Source organism: Salarias fasciatus, chromosome 12, assembly GCF_902148845.1.
Source record: "Salarias fasciatus chromosome 12, fSalaFa1.1, whole genome shotgun sequence".
Lineage (NCBI taxonomy): Eukaryota > Metazoa > Chordata > Actinopteri > Blenniiformes > Blenniidae > Salarias > Salarias fasciatus.
The window spans coordinates 20,193,784-20,213,154 of record NC_043756.1 but is presented as its reverse complement, the minus strand read 5'-3'; the positions used below and the strand labels follow the sequence as shown (position 1 = coordinate 20,213,154).

At 45.4% G+C, this 19,371-nt stretch overlaps 1 protein-coding gene across 4 annotated transcripts in view; it reads right to left on the bottom strand.

The window, feature by feature from the left end:
- Nucleotides 1-19,371, bottom strand: part of LOC115398459 (rho guanine nucleotide exchange factor 28-like) — a 34,975-nt gene that overhangs the window by 2,206 nt on the left and 13,398 nt on the right. For 2 of the 4 annotated variants that reach the window (XM_030105215.1, XM_030105216.1), the window contains exons 1-26: nucleotides 17,842-18,073; nucleotides 12,857-12,978; nucleotides 12,328-12,710; nucleotides 11,356-11,530; nucleotides 10,711-10,822; nucleotides 9,642-9,684; nucleotides 8,594-8,683; nucleotides 7,906-8,029; nucleotides 7,045-7,189; nucleotides 6,757-6,812; nucleotides 6,023-6,080; nucleotides 5,286-5,418; nucleotides 4,748-4,878; nucleotides 4,516-4,656; nucleotides 4,125-4,375; nucleotides 3,915-4,040; nucleotides 3,412-3,529; nucleotides 2,872-3,126; nucleotides 2,709-2,785; nucleotides 2,436-2,614; nucleotides 2,181-2,278; nucleotides 1,905-2,102; nucleotides 1,098-1,229; nucleotides 842-975; nucleotides 705-752; nucleotides 92-196 (exon numbers count right to left, since the gene is read on the bottom strand). In XM_030105215.1, the coding sequence (XP_029961075.1) occupies nucleotides 92-196; nucleotides 705-752; nucleotides 842-975; nucleotides 1,098-1,229; nucleotides 1,905-2,102; nucleotides 2,181-2,278; nucleotides 2,436-2,614; nucleotides 2,709-2,785; nucleotides 2,872-3,126; nucleotides 3,412-3,529; nucleotides 3,915-4,040; nucleotides 4,125-4,375; nucleotides 4,516-4,656; nucleotides 4,748-4,878; nucleotides 5,286-5,418; nucleotides 6,023-6,080; nucleotides 6,757-6,812; nucleotides 7,045-7,189; nucleotides 7,906-8,029; nucleotides 8,594-8,683; nucleotides 9,642-9,684; nucleotides 10,711-10,822; nucleotides 11,356-11,530; nucleotides 12,328-12,710; nucleotides 12,857-12,978; nucleotides 17,842-17,926 (3,519 nt within the window). In that variant the 5' untranslated portion in view covers nucleotides 17,927-18,073. Of the gene's footprint in view, nucleotides 1-91; nucleotides 197-704; nucleotides 753-841; nucleotides 976-1,097; nucleotides 1,230-1,904; nucleotides 2,103-2,180; nucleotides 2,279-2,435; nucleotides 2,615-2,708; nucleotides 2,786-2,871; nucleotides 3,127-3,411; nucleotides 3,530-3,914; nucleotides 4,041-4,124; nucleotides 4,376-4,515; nucleotides 4,657-4,747; nucleotides 4,879-5,285; nucleotides 5,419-6,022; nucleotides 6,081-6,756; nucleotides 6,813-7,044; nucleotides 7,190-7,905; nucleotides 8,030-8,593; nucleotides 8,684-9,641; nucleotides 9,685-10,710; nucleotides 10,823-11,355; nucleotides 11,531-12,327; nucleotides 12,711-12,856; nucleotides 12,979-17,841; nucleotides 18,074-19,371 lie in introns of those variants that run through there. The other 2 variants (XM_030105218.1, XM_030105217.1) reach the window with 2 other exon arrangements.

The window sequence follows — 19,371 nt, the reverse complement described above, 5'->3', positions numbered from 1 at the left end:
TACTCCAAAAATATACATCTGAAATGTAGTTCAGTGACTGTGATCCAAACAATGAATGTGTATTTTGACATGACAACATGGTGGCTGGTACCAGGCTGCCTTGGACTGAGGACAGGGTTCGGAGGTGAGGCTTCTCTCCATCCTGGAAAAGGAGTTTTTGGACTTCATAGCAGCTGTCCTGAAGAGTCACTGCTGCCTGCGAACAGGAGGAATCGTTCAGATTAATACTTGTAACATATGCATGGCCATGATACTTATTGGAATTTCCTTTATTTTTCTTATTCAAATGTCTCTCATCAACCTTTGTGGCCCTAATCAAAAAAAAATCTGCTTCACATCTGTTCCCCAGAAAATCAAAGTAATTCTAAAAGAGCGAGGTCGTCTTGATTCTTGTAACTTTCCTGTTGTTTTTGTTTGTGTGCACTGTTCCAGGTTTTGATGCTCCTCGACAGACCATTCTTGGAATAGCGGTTTCGATCTCCTTTAGTTTTTATCTTGTTGAATTAACAATATTGATCATGCCAAATGTAATTACACCACTGTTTGTATTTTTTATTTGAAGATCATTTAGAATCAGAGCAGAATCAGAGCAGCTCTATCACACAATCAATTCACTATTTAAGAACAACACTGGCCTTTCAGGCTAGGTATTAACTAACTTGTTAATAATTAATAAGTTGTTATTCTGGCCAAGACATTCTCACCTGCAGACTGTAGAGCAGCTGAGTGAGGCTGTGGACGCTCTCTACCACCTGTGGAACGGTCAGTGATTACAGACAAGCTCTAACAGAGACGCTTACATGAAAAAAAGGTTGCACTTGGGGAACTAAAGTGGTTGAACCTTTAACAGAGTGCCTTTGGTGTCTCCTTTCCTCAGCTCCACCGCAGAGCCCCACAGCGCACTGTCCAACCCCGTTAGCTCGCTGTCTGAACCCAGAGAGGTGGAGCTCATGCTGAGCGTGCTCAGATAATCCGCTGCAGAGTCGGTGGGGAGAAGAAGAGGATGTAGTAAATGTGCACATAATGCACAGTGTATTTCACACGCATCAGCAAATTTTTGCTGTAAAGTAAACTTGAAAAGCGTATCTGAGACTCACGTTCGGAGGGAGACTCCAGAATGCTGCTGCCGTGGCTGTTATAGCTGCAGCACTCCGGGCCTCGCACAGGAGAGCTCTGGCTTTGTGCATTCATGCCATCGCGAGCCTGAAGAATGGCGATTAAGTTCTCAGCTGCAAATACAACAAAGAAACAAAACAATTTTCTTACAACAGGAAGCCACTGCAGTTAGTTCACAATCAAATTGTGTCGTATGAAATCATTTGGTGAATCTCTGCTTTGAGATCACTCCAACAAACCATTTAAAATGAGGTTTACTTTACCAGTAGCAGTACTGTTGTTGTAATGTCTACATGCACTTTGTTTTCTGGGTGATACTGATTGCTACTGAGCAGAAGCCTGACATGGAAACTAAAGATGACATGATGGGATACATACACTGGAATGTCATCCACTACTTTTTTTTTTGGATTATTTATTTTGGATATTTCATAAATATGTGAGTCTGAAATTAAAACATAACTCTTTGGTAATGAAGGATCTGACATCAGTTACCACATCTCCCCAACACGAATACATATTAAGATAGAAGATGTGAACATAACCAGGAGAGCTTGATAACACACTGGTCACTATGGACTTTGTTGACTGTTGCTGTGTTTTCACCTTTTAGCGCCATCTTTCTGCAACCTTGCTGTGCTTTGATCATGTTTGAAATTGTAATCGATTTAAACTTCATTTTCTGACTTCATCACTCACTCAGAGGAAATTTCTTATGAGAACAGCATAGTGCATCTTATAATGTGTTAAATCGTGTTTTATCTCGTAATGCACTGAATGATCCAGACCTTCTCTGAGTGCTGCTGTGAGCAGCGAGGAGGCCTGCGGAGGAGTTTCGCAGTCTGTGTACTGCCCTGGTTGGACCAGCAGATGACGATGTGGCACAGCCTCTGGTGAGTGCAGCGTTAATTCAGTGAGTTCAGCATAAAGCTGCAGCTTCTCCTCCAGGCTGTTACAGATCTGCTGGTCCTGACTCAACAGGGTCTCTGCACCAAACAAGCAGAAAGATTAGACCTTTTAGCTCTCTACCATTACAGGATGATTTTGACTTTGTGCTTTCTTACCCTGGAACTTAGTGATTTTCTGAACCTTCACTTCTGCCGCCTGCCTGGCTTCCTCCGTCTCAGCACTTCGTTCCTCCTCGTCCTCTTCCTCTGGACAGCTGCCACATCGACCAGCAGGTTAGATAATGACTGACACAGGCGGTGACACACATTAACCAGGCACACACACACACACACACACACACACAGGCCCATACACCCTGAGCAAGGACAAACACCGTGGTCTCAGCTTGACCCACATGCGCCTGGACACACCTCTCCACAGCCTGCCGGATGTGTCGCATCCACGCGTTCCTCTCCTCCCTGCTGGCGGTGTGAACCTCGTACATCTCGGGTCCCACGGAGGAGGCGGAGATGAGGAACATCCCCCTCTCCTCGTTTGCCACTTCTCTAACGATGAGCTTCTGGAGGGGGATCACGGGAGGCTTCTGGTCCTGAAGGAGGTGACCCACAAACACAGGTTAAAGAATGGAGAAAGACAATGGCAGCAAGCGTGTGATTTCAAAACGTCATCGGGTTCACGCTCACCACGGCAGCAAAGATGAAACGCTGGTCTTTCTCTTGTAGGAATACCAGAACATCAGTGAGCAGAAGCGCCAAAGTATCTGTGAAGAAGACACACATGAAGTCCAGTTGTCGGAAAACAGAAAATAAGTCTATTGAGACTTGATGATATCGATGATATTCACACCTTTCAGACGTCCCGTGGCAGTCTTCCAGTAAACCAGCCCTTTATACTGCAGGTCCCTGTGTTTGCTGTGCAGGTCCTGTTTCCGAAACACCTTTCCGTTCTTTAGCTTGGCAAAGCTCTTGTTTTCCAGTCGGGCCAGCACTTCCTGCAGCTCCTGACACCTCTCATACCTACTGACAGTCAGATCCACGGCGGCGATGATGTCTCGAATCTGAGCCAAGGCACTCGACAAGTCCAAGTGTTCCTGACTTCCCTCTGTAGGAAAAGAGAGTAGGTCAGTGTCTTGCCAGAGAGGTCATTAAAATAATTCACAAAGTATTACACAGATTCATTTATAAGAATGACACGGAGGGTACGAAGCACAGAAAACACACTGCATAAACATTATTAGCTGTTTATAAGAGTTGTGTATTGCACTGTGGCACTATGCAACAATGAAATGAATGACCTTTGCTGAGTCTGTTGTGTTGTATCGAGATCATATGAAACACATTTGTAAAGATTTGTTATCACGATTTGGGCACAGTAAGGCAGATTTACCCTGAGTGTACTGTAAAATCCTCTCCAGCAGCACAGGATACTTGGTGATTCGCTGAGTGACCAGCAGGATGAATTCTGGGACCTCTCGTCGTTTCACAAGAGAGTTGTTGCTCTGTTGCTGTAAGCAGGGAAAAGAAAAAGTGAGCTTCCATCAGTTTTTTTTATTTTGCTTTATCCAACTCAGGAGGGTTGGGCGCTGGAGCTGATCCCAGTTGACTATGGGTGAAGGCAGCATGCACCTTAGACAGGTAGGGACCAGTAGTCCAGCACAAAAGAACACACACTCACACACTCACCGATATTTACAAGGATGGGAAATTCAGAGTCAAAAAATTAACTTTAAAAGCATGTTTTTGGACTGTGGGGAAAAATGAAGAAACCAATAAAGCATACAGAGGAGGAACATTCAAGCACCAAATGACAGCTGCTCAAATCTTAAAAAAAAAAAAAAATACAAATAAGATGAAAAAAAAAAAAACAGTTCTGGGAAGAAATGAGCTTACTTTGACAAAGATCTGGAGTTTCTTGTTTTGCTGCTGAAGCTCCTTGAACACATTCACAGCCTCGATGTGGTGGCTGCAGAACTCGCCGTACAGCTGCTTCATCTTCTCGGCACTTTCACCTGAGAACTGGGAGAAACAAAACACACCCCTAGATGAGACTGCGACTGGCAACATGTCTGTATTTGCATTAGCGATTTAATGACCACTAACCTGTTGAAGCAGTATATCTCCAATCTGATAGATGAGGTAATTTTGCATGTTTTCTGCCTGGGCCGCAGCTTGCCGGCGGTCGTGCAGCGCTCGGAATAGATTCCTGTGAAACAGCAGCAGGGGGTCCAGGCACGGGAAGATCCGAGCCACGCATTCACAGTCGAGCTGCAGCTCTTCCAGCATGCCTCTCCGGAACACCTCCGACATGACGGTGAGCGTCTGGATGTGGTGCAGCTCGGTCTGCATCAGCTCTGCACGGCGGGCGGAGAGTCAAGAGGAAGATTATCGGCATTGAAACATCCAATCAAAACAGAGAGAGAATAAGCTCACAACACACAATGTTCTCTAGCGAATTATCAGCTTTTTACGGGGCTTTTTCCTCTGGGCCTACCATAAATCACATCCTGCCGTTTGATGGTGTGCCTGTCGTGTTGCCTGCAAAACTCCGGACTGACAGCAAGACTCCACGACTCCGCCTCAAGCCCCAGCAGGTCAGCCGACAAGTCGCTCAGCAGAGGAGCATCAACAGTGTCTGTATGAAGAAGCGTAATGAGACATCTTAGTTCTGATTAAAAAAAATCATCTCAGGAGTGGAATAAATCACGGACGTCTCCGTCCCCCACCCTGCGTGGTGATGGGCAGTTCAGCGGAGGGTGGCGTCACTGCGACCGGCGTTCCTTCGTCAGACATCGAGCTGTTAGCGCACGATGTGACAGCAGAATCAGCGTCCACCGCCGCTGCGTCACTCAGCCGTCTGCGGAGGAACGAAGAAAGGTAAAGAGGTAAACAAGGAGATTTTTTTGGGAAAGAAAAACAGTTACTGCATGTGGCCCCGTGCCTGAATGCATTATGTTTTATTCATTTCGGTATTCTGAAACAGATTGCAGTTTTTGGAGGATGAAGTCACACTTGGCTGGTCGTTTTTTTTGTCGGCATTCAGGATCCAGTTTTGCCTCAGAGTTCATGGACACAAGCGCTCACATAAGACCACATGCATTAAACCAGTTGCAATCACAGGACTGACGTCTGTTTAGAAAACACGCAAAAACACAACATCATTGTACACGATTACCATTTTAAGTGATTGTATTTACCTCTCGTTTTGTAGCGACTGCTGTAATTAAAGTACAAAATTGAAGCATTCCCGTGATGCTGGCCTACCTGCTGTCTATAGAGATGGTGAGGCTCTTGGTGAGCGTGGCGACGGTGTCTCGTTTCTCCCTGGTCATTGTTGGAAGTGAGGCGGAGGACGATGAAGGGAAAACGGAGGGTGGATGGTTATCTTTCACAGAGTCTAAAGGAGAAAACAGCAGGAAGAGGAATCAGCTGCACATTGGAGGCTTTTCTGTTCTGCACATAAATACCTCAAAGTATTGTTTAGTTTCCAGATGCTGTGTTTACATCCATGAAGCCAGTGACTATAACTAGAGGAGGAGGTCTGAAGCTGCAGTCTTTCATTGTTGTAGCCTAGCATTAGTGTAGCAGTAATAACTACACACAACAAGTAGGAAAGCTTATGTAAATGTGCACGAACAGGGAGAACATGCAAAATCCACACGAAAAGGCCCAGGCATCCCTCTGACCCCCAGATGTTTTCTGCTGCTGTGAGGCTCTCGGCTACCTTCAGTATAGGCTCACTCCACAGTTTGAAAGCCGTAGAAAAACACGCAGGCCTTTTCCTCATGCACTAACACGCACATGAGCACAATCCAGGCCAGATCTCCCACTGAGGCAGATTAAAATTTAACTTTCTTCACTAACAGGATTAGAACTAGAGGGAAGGGAGGGGAGGCGAGGTGGAGACCAATGCCTCACTTAATCCACCGCGGCACGAACAAGGGAGGACAGGTGAGAGCTAAATGAATCAGAGACCAGGGGAGGACATGGCGGTCACTCACTCTGTGGGAGAGACAAGGTCTTGCTTTTCATCAGCACTGCATTCCTCTCTTGTGGCTTCTGGGGGGGAAAAAAAACATTAAAAGACAATCACATTAACATCAACAGCTGCACGTCGTTGTGTTTACGCTGAAAATAACAAAGTTTTGATGTGTGCCTACACACACGCACGCTACAGACACGCCCCAAAGAGAAGTACAGCGGGAGCAGCTGCCCTCCGCTCCGATACTGCGGTTATGCATCACCGGTTTGTGATGTTCAACACATTCCCAGAGTTCCTTTGTCACCAAGTGTTGGAATTTACTCTTCCTGCGTTACAAACGTCCTTTCCGCCTGCTTCCATAAGTGACCCACTTATCTCGTTTCTGGCATTTTGCCTTAATTGGACTGCAGAGCTTTATCTTTATCTGTGCTTTCTGCACAAACACATGCTCTGCTCAGAAACTGTCCTTTCAATACTTAAAGGGAGACTATATATGTTTTTCCACCAATAATAATCAGTCTTCATAAGTGCATCAGTATCGCTTCCACCTTACAGAAGCACACAGTAAGGTTTATAAAGTACAACCTGAGCTATCTATGACAATGAACCAGCATGTGTAAATATGAGTGGGCAATCAACTGATGGACGAACAGGCGCAGGTTTTTTTTTGCACGCCTCCTTTAAGGTTATCAGAGAGCTTCAGTTCTCAGGTGGCAGAGGCAGAAGCAATCCGGGCTGAAATGTGACAGTTACCTTTCCACAAACTGAAACAGCTTCCCTGCAGTTCTTATGGACATTCTGGAAACAATCTGAAAACAAAGACAGATAAAAAAAAAACTTGTCTTAATTTCACATGTTGACCAATAAAAAGGCAGAATGACCACAAATCTGGCTCCGCTCCTGACGAGCAGGATCGATTTCACGTCTTCCGTCGAACAGAACATCAAGGCAGCACGTGCAGCGAGACCTAAACAAACCCTGTTCACAGTTCAGCCACCGCGGGACGTAAAAAAACAACAGCATTGACAGTGTAATACTCACTGGAGCACTGTAACAGCTCCTTCCCAGAAACAGACTTCTCACAGGCCACACAGAGCGCCGGGCCACACGGAGACACGGGAACAAACTGGTGTCCATTAGCGGCGCCTGGCTTCTCCTTTCCCTCCTTCACCTCCTTCCCCTTCACCTGTAATGTCAGCCATAAATATTTCTGAATTACTCATTTGGCTCGCGTTTCCAGTAAAAATGACATGATTACAAGCTGCAGACGCGAAGAGGGACAGAGCGGGATGACACCTGCTAAAGTGGAGCTAGTGGAGATGAGGGGGCCTCTGCGTGAGCGTCTGTTTACTTTGTTAAGGTCCGCCGGGACGGCTGCTGTTATGGTGCTCTACCCTTTGGGGGGGGGGTATTAGCACGTCCGATAGCACGGTGTTTATTTTCTTATCAAATGTTGCGAGGAAGTCGAAGAGCGTGTGTTTGTTTGTTTTTTTTTTACCGCCGGTGTGCATTCTGCGTGTGTTCATACGTGAAAAGACGCACACGTGACGGCGAGGCTAAGCGTATACTACGGAATGTGTTTTGGTTCCCCGTGCTGTGTGGAGGGCCGATCTGCGTGTTATGTAAGAGAATATTTTCGCTGTGTCCTGTTGCTAAGACCTGAGGAGAGAGAATTTTCTGCCTCGCCAAATAAAGGCAGAGCGCTCAAACAATGGCCCCTCCAGCACAGGAATCCTGACCTGGCTTGTCTGGGGGGCGGTAAACCTTTTACTGCTCTGGTTTGGGAGGACTTTCAACTTGGACTTTCCTAATAAAAATGCTAACTATGAAGATTTTCAGTTTGAGGAAACATGTCGGCAGGGAAAACTTTCCGCTGGAGGAAAACCCGCTGCGGCGTCTCACCTTGGTCTTGCTGCGAGTGCTGGACATCCTGCTTTTGAGGAAGCTGAAAGTTCGGCTCACTTTGTACTTCTCTGACTCGACCTTAGATGGGATTATGTACTTATCCCACTCCTCATCCTCGATCCTGCTCCAGAGAGAAAACATTAGTCAGACACTGATTTAAGAACCGGGGTATCACATGCAACGTGCACACCCTTTATCGAATGTGTCTTTATCTCAGGGGATGAGAAAGCACTGAATACCAGCTACTCCGGTGTCATGCTGGAATGAAAGAATGTCCAGACAGACTTCCAGGACCCCTGGTCTACAGATTATTACTCTTGACAACATGCTTGGCATGCTTGTAAGTCACTATGGTCTCTAGAGGATGCTATTTATAGTATGACCTTGGCAAAATGCAATTAATAATGTGTCAACTATTTACAGTAACTTATGCTACGACACACATTCTAGGTGAAAGGCAACAGACAGACGGTACGGAGGAGAAGCATGCAAAAACACATCAAGCCTCTGCAGCCACCTGAATAAAGAGTGTTAATTTATTTGTCAGGTTCCTACATCATCAAATACAGCTGCAAAGAATTCATGTGGTTAATAGATGAGATGGGGAGTGTTTTCTGTACGACGGGGTTAGCGGGAGCTGGGCCACGCATGCATGGCTGCGGGGCTGCTACGATGAAAAACATACTCTTTGAGGAACTCAGTAAGGGTGAGGTGTTGGAGTGATGCGCTGCTGTCCTCCTCTGCTGACTGGGCCCGCTTACGGAAACCCAAAACCCTGCACGGATATAAAACACCTCAGGTTGTTGTGCCTCTGCTCATAAGGTAATTCAAAAAGTTAATGTTTGCAGAAGGTAAGATTAAACTCTGCAGACTATCAGTGTGAATAAGACGTGTAAGTCGCTACACACAGTTTTAGTAGAACATAAAGTATATGGCTGCTTACGGCACAGGCAATGTCACACCTTGTTAATGAAGGAAAACTGACATTGCAAATTAATAAATACTCGTGAGTCTGATCAGAATGATGTCAATATTGCACATCAACATGATTTATTGTAGTTTTAACACAAAGATATATGTTAACTTTATTTCTATTTCTTCTGTTAGCGATGCATAGCTATTAGAGGAAAAAAAAATTGAATTAGCACACGATGGGATTGTGAAGCAGTGAAATGAAATGGACCATAAAATGACCATGGCTAGCAATATTCACGAAGCGAAATGAAGATGAGCAAAGTTGCGTTACATGGTAGAATTGTGAGGCAGCTGTGAACGCTGAACAATTGTTTAAGTAGATACGCAGGATGAATGCTACCATATGTGCATGCTACAATTCCAGTAACACTGATGTGGTCCAGAAATTAGCGAGATGTTTTTGAGGTCTGACATCCAAGTAAACCCTTAGCTTAGTTGTTACACTCAAGGTTATTTTGAGGTTTGCAATCAGAGACTTATTCTGGATCCATCCACGCAACAGGAAGTATGTCACATCCTGCTCACTCAGACCCTAACCACAGGTCTAACACTAGAGAGACATAAACACACACACACACACACACACACACACACACACACACACACACACACACACAAACATACGCATGTAGGCCCCATCTAAACCAATCTCTGACCGCCGGTCAACAACTATGGATAAATATGGAGGACCGCCTCGGCAGGACCCTGCAGATGAGTGGGGTCTTGCCTCGGCTCGTGGAATAACGCACTGGCTTTACCTCTTTTCTCTGGAAGTCTCCGTCAGGCTGAACGCTCTCTGCTCTGTAACGGGGAGCAACGAGAACAAACAATATGAGAAGGCCGAATGTAAACGTAAATCTAGACATGATCTTTTGGATTCCAAGCAAAATCAGCTGACAGAGTTTGAAACCATCATCCTCAAATTAAATCTGATTTAGAATACAGAGGCCTCTGAAAAAAGTTCACAAAAGAAGCTGCAGAGAAAGACTGATACAATGAGCTCTGCTTTATGAAAAAAAAAAAACTAAGACAGGCAAGGTGGAAAAGAATCAAAATCAGAATAAAAAATGTGTCCAAAAGTGACAGACAGCACTTTTTCAGATGATTTGCAAGTTGAGCAAATTTTCAAGAGGAAAAGTCTGCTTTTAGTTACATGAGAATTTAAGACCCCCATTAATTTTTACTGAGGCGATAGTTTGTAAACGTCACGCTCACCACCAGTAATGAAACCTCACCACAGACACAGAGCTGCACAATCTGGCCAAAAATGAACATTCATTTTTATGAAAATGCCTTGCAAATGTTACATAATATCAAATGTGAAAATATGTGAATCACTTTGATTTATTTTGGGTCATAATGAATCCTTTGAAGGAAAGCCTCAAACTGTGCAGGTCTTGATCACCACCAGTCAGCCCAACGGTTTACCAGAAGAAGTCATTTCAGCGGCCTAAATCTGCTCAGCAACCGACCAGCGGCGTCTTCTGCTTCTCTTGTACTTACTAACTTGGTTGAGGCGAGAGAGGGACTTAGAAAGGGATAAAGCCTGAAGTAGAGAGCGGCCGCTGCTGCTGAAAGCGCCATCTACACGGGATAAAGCATGGCCTTAATGCCACACGCCTTAAAGGTCCTCACAAACGCCACCGTGGGCGTTTCTGTACCGAAGCGGCGCTGACAGTAAACACATGTGTACTTTATAGAGTTTCGGCTGATTTATGACACCTGTCTGGCGGCTTCCGCCCTGTTAAGACATTTGGCACATTTGTCCATTCAGATGGCCCCTGGGAATATGGAGGCTAGAGAGTACGGGGGTCAAAGTTCACTCACCTTCTGCCAGATCGGTGATAGTCGCGTCTCGGTTGAGCAGCGGCCGTGACGGCTTGGCTTTAGGGGAGGAATAGGAGTAGGAGCGCAGACGGACGTCGGCTTCCTCTGGGTTCTGAGCAGAACAGATCAGAGCAGTGAGCACAGGGTCAAGGTTCAGCAAACAGGAGTGTTGGAGGGCAGCTAAATCTAACATGGCCAGTGGAGCCAGGAGGACATCTGAACTTCTGTTCACATTATCGAACTGTTGACAGTGTGGGTTTATCTGCTGATGGTCGTCTGTGAGGGAAGCCGAGGCCGTTAGAGTATCTTACTTTGCATTTTCTGTATTTGAATGTGAAAGTAATGTTTCCAGAACAAATCCTGCAGCCAAATTGCTGATTAAATGTGTGATCTGGTATAAACAGGAGGACATTGATTGAATGGAATGAAAACAGGGTCTTAGACACAGGTGACTTTGTTTATTGCAGTTGTACTATTGAGCGAATAGTCTAAACTGAAAAAAAAAGAGAAGCAAATAAAAGCTTTGTAAGTTCCCTGCCTCAAGAGGAAAATAGTCATACACACTGCTTCAATTTAGAGTTGGAGAAGAGATGCTGGTGAGGCGGGAGGCTAAATAATTCTACACACATGGAGATGAGGGGATACCTTGGTGGACTGGTGCGTGCTGTCGGAGTGTGAGCGGCTGAAATCGGGCGAAGCTTCAAAAGAGTCCCTCTCTTCTCCGGAGCTGGAGAGGAGTATGGAGTTCTGCTTCAGAGAGGAGCAGGGGTAGGAATGTCCCAGGATGTCCTCCTCTCCACTGTCACACTCCAGGCTGGGGCTATGTGTTCACACACAGACACACATGTTTGCATTTCAAAAAAAAAAAAAAGAACTGGTAGACTTGAAGAATCAAAGTCAGGAATCTTGGCATCACAGACTCACTCATGCTGAATGAAACTGAAAAAAAAAAAAAAACAATGTTTAGGCTTCTGTCATGAAAATGCTGAAACTATCGAACCGTATTCACATTAGTTCCCATTAAAGTCAACAAATTCGTATGTGAGGAATAAAGACGTCTCTATCCTGTCAAAGCTTCAAGTAGATGGCGGATGACTACACAATGGATCATGATAGATCGAGTTATTTTGCTGAGATAATGGCAAATGTCCTCCACAGACATTCATCATGGGCAAATATGAAGACCACGTAGCCTTTGATCGCCTCTGTTGTTTCCTGCATGACTGAGGAAACTGGAAGGAATGTAGAACATGGAACACATAAACAGCTCAATTGTGTTCAAGCTTCCTGTCACTTTCCAAACCTTCACCGAATACAATCACTGCAAAGGCCAGACAATATTTTGCTTCACAAAAGGTTACATATAAGTACACTGGTATGGATACTGCAAAGGACAAACTGTACTTTAAATAAGAAGGTCACAGCACACATGTTTTGTTTTTTTTTACTTTGTGAAGGTTTCATGTTCAACTGCAATGATTTTATTGTATTAATAAGTAAAAGAAGTTACGCAATGTGCTTGTTTTTCATTAATACATGTAAATCCCAACCTCATGTACGGTTCTTGCAAAAAAAAAAAAAACTTTCATTCAAGGATCAAGCGCACCAGTGTCCTACCTCAGGCCCTGGCTCGCCTCTGTCAGGCTGCACCCTCTACGATCTAAAGCCGGAGAGACTGGCGAGCACGTCTCCGCCTGACGCCGATGTGCTCCGTCGAACAGCCGTAAGGCGGAAGCCAGGGGAGAGGAAGGAAAAGATGGGGAGGAGGCGAAGGTGGAGCGGGGAGAGACCCGGGGTGATGGCTCCCTGTGATTCTCCGGGCCGGGGTCGTGGACGCCCCTCTGCCCGCTGTGAGGTGAGGATGGGTGCCGGCTCTGGGAGCAGCTCCCTGAATGAGGGGGAGTCATGGAGAAGGAATCCCAGCAAGGGCTGCCAATCTGAGACGTGGGGCTGACTTCTTCTTCCCCGGGAGATCGGTATTTAATGTCGGCTTCATCCACCTGGAACACAAACAAGACAAAGAAATGGAAATGGATAAGAACCATTCATTTAGAGCTGCTGTAATCAAACATCTTATAATAGCAGAGAGAGATCTGAGTAATTCATATACTGTAATCACGAGAAACGAAACGCTCACAGGACTCACCTGGTCCACCAGCATGGCGTTGGCGTACACTTGGTCCTTCCCGTGAATCAACGCTGACAGCCGGGCAGCCGCAGCCAGAGTTGGGGACGAGGCCTGGTTCTCCCTTATGGACTGAGTTTTCTCTACAGAGAGCGAAGAAGCAGCAGAGAGAGAGAGAGAGCAGAAAAGAGAGAGAGAGGGGGGATTTTTCAATATTGCATTTGGTTTCCACAGCAACACCAGCAACTCCTCACAAACACAGGAAGTGACATACACATCCTGGGTAAGTCGCATGTCATTGTTCAGGACCAGGAGTCTCTGGCTGAGGCAGCAGTGTGTGCGCAGCGTGCATGTGTGCAAGTGTGTGTGCATAGGTGAGTGTGTGTGTGTGTGTGTCAGGATTGGCCCTTCGCAGACACATGTGAATGGCTGTGCATGGGGCTGTGAGTGGACTTCTGTGGCTGGGTTTCTTTCCCACCCTGCCTTCGATACAGCAGCAGAGTGGAAATAACTCCCGGTGAGCACACAGTAGCATTGAGAGGAGCCCGTCGGACACAGTGGAGTCACTGTGAGCGGTCGCCTGGTTTTGCAGTTAAACAGGGGAAAACACTCCTGCTCTCAAAACACACGCAGCTCCCTCTGGGATGCTGCCCTGCATTGAGCACACCCTCTCCACAACAAACGTTCTTAGAAGGCATTTCAAGCTAGAACATAAGCTGTGCGTGCAAACAAAGGGGTCTAACATTACCAGTCACAGTGTGCATGTTACTGTTCTTTTCTTATTATTGAAGGTTTGCTGTGCACAAAGCAAAAAAAGATGAACCACTTGGAAAACAAAAGTCAATAAGAACCGAAGTTAATGCTCAGAGAAATCACAATGGCACCACTTCTATTTTCCAAAAAAACAGGAAGCTCCGACAGTGAAAGCTGGAAAAAAAAAGAAAAAGATACTAGATTCACATCAAGGGTAGCAGCTGAGACAGCAGCTCTGCAACTCTTTTCATCTTCAACAAAAGCAGCAATTAATGAGTTCATGGAAACCTCAGTAACTGAGTTAGTTTCACGATAGTAATCAGTCAGTAGCTCAGTGGTTTTACAGAAACACCACCACATTAAACTGCATTATTCCTAAGACTGGTTTAAAACTACTGGATAATGCTTCCTGATTTTCACTGCTTAACTTTACGCCCACTCTGTAGTGTGTGTGATTAATATAACTTGAACTAAACTGAACACAAAGCAGTGGGTTACGGGCTGCTGACAGAATCAGCTCAATCAAACATATTCCATCTTCAGAATCAGAATCTAAACCTAAACCTTTATTGTCATTGTACTAAAACAACTGTGTGCGATCCCATTCAGAGAAAACAAAACAAAAAAAACTATGGACAAATTGAGAAAAAAAGAAAGTGACTAAGATTAGAATAAATAGTATATAAAAGCAAAGTATGACACATAACAAGGAATTTGCTACATGACAAAGGTAAAATGGAATATCTAGCAGCAACTGAATGTGTTTTTTTGTTGACAAAAACAAAAAAAAAAAGAAAAAAGACTGAACAAGATGAAGCATTGCATTGTAGGAATTGCACATATTGTAAGTGTTAGGTGACAGAAGGTCAACCCTTCAGTGTTCATCTATTATTCCAACGGCTCTGGGGTATAAAAAGATGGCTGCAAAGAGACGGCTTACTGTCTCAAAGAAGAATAATTTCATGCAATATATTTGGCAAATTGGCACAAATGAAATGTATCTACAAATCACTCTTTACCTTTCATTTCTAGAAACTGAAAACATTCATAAATTGATCTCGTAAATGTCTGAACTTTTTCAACAAAAACAAAAAAATAAGGCGGAATATATTCCCCAAACGATTCATAAGTCCATCAACTAACCCTTAAAACTCCACTGAGTTTATGCAGATGTGGAAATACGCTGTGGATAATTTCACTGGTTGAAAGGTTATCAATGCTTTACGTGGAAATACAGCTTTTCAGAGAGATTCACATTCAGAGGAAAATAATGTTTTCAGTACTTGTTTTCTTTTTTTTTTAACCAAAAGAGCTCACTAGTATACTCAGATTTAATATATTTATCGGGACAGTTTCACCTAATATTGGCCAAGATATGCCAGCAAGAGAAAAACACATCTTTGGCATCTTTTGCGAGTTTGACCTCAGGCCGTTAAGCAGTCATCAAAACGAGACTCAACAGTTCTTTTTCTAAATAAATCCGTAGTTTATCCATCGTTTCCAGGCTGCCAGCACCACCGAGAAGAAGAAGAGACGTCCAGCATTCGCAACAGAAAATAAATCAGACCAACAATTGGCTCTGCTTCCTGTAGGCTGTGAGTCCAATAAATCTCAGAAGCAACAGGGATTCAGACACTGATGAGGACACCAGATGATTCCTGTTACATCCACATCAAATATAAGGGAATTAACTCTAGTGGAATGATGACAGGATACAGAAAGACCACATCAATCCAATATCTTAAGCGTCTTTCAAAGACAAAATTACAAAATGTTATAACTTCTTCTGTTGCTGAAAACATCTGGATGCTCTCAGTTCCACATGAAAACAATAAATTACACATGAACCTGCGTTCAAATCCCAAATACCTGCACAGAGTCACGTTAGCCCTTCGACCATGTATCATAGGATTAGCTGAGGTGAAACATCAGATCCACAGAGGAGGTCTGCTCCGTGAGATGGGTTGAACTGCTGTTCAGCGCAGATTCCATTTCATATCCAGCCACTCCGGGGCTTTGACCGACAGCTCTAATGGTTCAGGTCCTGGGCCGAGTCCAAAGCCACAGCTGGCTGCCACGGCTCAATCATTCACACACCTCTGATCCATAAACGCCACCTCGGTGAACATTACTGTCAGGCAGCGTGATCTGTGTTTAACATTAGTTAAGTGAGGGAATAGCAGAGAAGCGGGGAGTTCATGTTACTAAGAAGCGAGAGCAGAAGGAAATCCATCTTTCTGCCAGAGGAGCAGGCTTTATCACACAGGGAGCACTTTCCACAGGTTGCCACTTGAAAGGCAGCTTCACTGTGTGGGGGGCTATTTATACAGGACTTTTTTTTTGGACTCTTAAGGTATATTTGGAGTGATGTGATATTCCTAGTGTGTCCCCGAGTGAGAGTCAACCCTCTACAGTAGCAGCGCTTGGAGTAGCTACAGAAAGAAAACGAGAGACCGGGAGCTCTGCAGAGACTCAGACAAAGACAGCAGTCAGTGCCAGGTTTCCAGACCAGGGTAGTTAAACACAGAAAGTGACCCTTCAACCCATGCACACCCCTGGGAGAGACAGAGAGAGAAGCGATAGAGTAGAGAGAGAGAGAGAGAAAGGCAACTGAGAAAAGGGGGTCAGGACTATTACAAGGGTTCTTTCTCAAGGTCTGCTCTCTCTTCAGAGTCTGTAGGACATAACAAAACGTTCAAGATAAAAACATGGTCATAATTATTAACTGTATAAACACCTGGGCCTGTTTATTATAGGGATGAAGTGCTCGCTGGCGCCCGTCTTTTATGATGTAAGTTGCTTTCTAAAAGCAGTGCTAAACAACCGTCACTGCAAGAACTTATGGCCAAAGTAAAATAACAAGCCATGGATACAAAAATAAAAGCAGAGGGTGCTGTTTAAAAATAAAAAAAAGGGGGGAGGGCAATTATTCAGCTTTAGTGTTCGGGCCGTTTAAATCATTAAAGCAATTGTCCACCAGAATCCACAAACCTGCTCTGAGTTATGACACCTGTGGTAAAACATCCCGGTCCAAGCATCACATTCCCTTTGTGTTTACATTTTAATGCGTCGCTCTGCCTCACAGATCCAGGCAGAGCTGAAAGCAGACCAAGCAACGATCAGTTCTGAGACCGGAGAAAGAAACTTGCGGTGGCACACACCTGAAATCACATTTGGCTTTGCAGGTGCATCGTTGCGCTCAGGAGCCAATTTCTAAAAATTGTCCACTTGAGGTCAGCTTCAAACGTGCATGGAGAGTGTGTTTGTGCCCCTCAGCAGAGGAGAGCAGACACACAGCACCATATTAAATATACCAATGTCAATCACAATTAAGAAGCAATAACACGGATCATCTTGCTGGGGTTTATGAAGAAAGATGAGGAGAAGGCCACTGGAGTGGAGCCATGACACAGTCATGACAGTAACATAATCTTCCACCGTGTCTCTTTCTGTTCCTCACACTCATCTCTCATCAAGCACGCCACCATTCGCAGACAGGCAGTCGATTAACCGCCCTGGTCTAATTTTGCTCTATTTTTAGCATCCTCTTCACCTCTCCCGCGACTAACAATGGTGCAATAAAGAGGTGTGCTCGGTTTAAATGTCAGTATTCACTTATTTGGTTCACCACTGATCTTCCATTCCCATCACTCCCTCAGTGCCACCTATGCTAAAACCTGATGGGACGATGAGCTGCATGAAGAGGGCATATCAAGTCTTCCTTTTGCTCGACACAGCAGCAGTCACATGAGGGCATGACTCCTCAGTGGGGTTCACTCTTGCACAGAGCAGTCTGGGCTGGAGATGCTGGAAGTCCCCCCACTAAACCACTCAATCAGCCCGGAGCGGACATCTGACATTCCCCACCGGACTGTCAGATATCAGGTTACATCACTGACAAACACGCAGTTATCTCACCGACTCGGTGCTGCCGTGGAGGCCCGTGAGTAAGAGCGTGTGTAATGGGAAAAGGCTAATTTTAACTTTATTGTTCCACAGTGAATGGTGAAACATGTCTGCCGAGAAGGCAGCTTCGGAGTTCAGGCTCTAACACAGAGGAGCCATTTGGTCTGATTGTTAAACTAACAGTTTTCTCCTCTACATTAGTCCAACATGGATCTAATGTCTGTCTAACACTGCAGACTGTACATGTCACTGGCTCTTTAATATTCATGGTGACTCACACCACTGAGGCTGTTTGTTGAAAGAGAGACACAAAAAAAGTTTTGGTTTTTCTTCTGTAGCTACTTTACCCTTTTTCCCCGTCTTCCTCCGCATCCTCATCTTGGGAAACGAAGGCCAGGAGTAGTTGAAAGGAGAGTCGGAATCAGAGTCCATGATTCTTCGGTGCTGGAGAAAATCCCCCAAACAGCTGAAGGTGTTTGATAAACGGGTGAACGGCGCCTCAGATTACATCCATTCCCACATGGCCGAGCAGACCGCGGACCGGCTGCAGCACTTCTTCCAGAGACCCGCTGCAGACTCTGACACTTCAGGAGTGAGCCAGCATGTTCCCCTCTGTCTCCCCAAACCACCCCTCCCCCTAAAATCCTCCCCTTCCCCCCGCCACGACTCCGAATCAACTGTCCAACACAGCCGGGACTGGACCCTGTCTTTTTCCTCTCTCTCTCTCTCTTTTTTTTTTTTTCTTTCTGGGAGTTCTTCCTCTAACTACTGCCGTTTCCTGCTCATCTCACGTCTGTGCCAACTTCTTCAGCCTATAAGTCTTTCTATGTCTCCCTCAGTCACTCATAACACACGGCGCCCAGTGAGTGGGAGAGAGATCAACACATGCTGACAGGAGCGAAGGGGGGGGGAGGAGGAGGAGGAGGGTACTGACGGCCGGAAAGAGTGACTGAAGGAGGGAGAGAAACAGAGGGAGACCAAGTCAAATATAGGAGTGATTTCAGAACCTGCAGCGAAGATAAACACGGAGGCAGACGGCTCAGCGGAGGTGAGTCTCGGACACAGGAGAAATCATTAACCTTGTGAGTTCATGATTGCCGCCGACACGGGCGGCATACTCCAAACACTTCGGCGTACGAGCTGTTCGGCTTGGATGAGGCCAGTGCCACATACGAAGAGAGTCCTTCTCGCCATTCTCTCTTCCTCTATATTTTAGCATGTCAAAGCCAAGCGGAGGGGTGAGGAAGAGGGGGTAGATTGCCAGGTCAGCTGCTTCACCATGGAGACAGCAATGAGAGCTGCTGCTTTTTTTTCTTCTTCTATGTTTTTATCCCCCCTCTACCCGCACCGCCGTGCCACCCCCACCCTCTTCCCCGTTGCCAACCTGCAGGAGTACAGTGCTCCGTTTGGTGCAGCAAAGATTCAAGTAAAGTTTGGCAAATGGGCTGGTAAAGGGGGTTTATGAGACACATCAGACAATGGGGCCGTGCAAAGAGGGCCAAACATGGGTTTATAAATGCACATAAATAAAGGAATGTGATAAAGAAAAGAAAGAAAAGACAGAGAGAAAATAGCCACACTGTGACTGTAGAACGTAGTGTCTGCGTGTCTGCATGTGTGTGTGCACGGGGAAGTGGAGGTGGGGGAGTTGGCACTGTACCGGTGAACATTAATGCTGCCTTTGTGGGGTCTGTGTGAGGTTTAATCCTTTTTTCCGTTCTCCAATTAGATCCCTCGGTCGGGGTCGGAGGCTCTTGTTGGCGCTCCTGGCGTTAAACTTATCGTCTGTTGTCACCCAGCCAAAACTATCCATATCATAAATCCCTTTTCCTCTGACCCCCCCCCAACATTGCGTGCATACACATGCACACTCACTC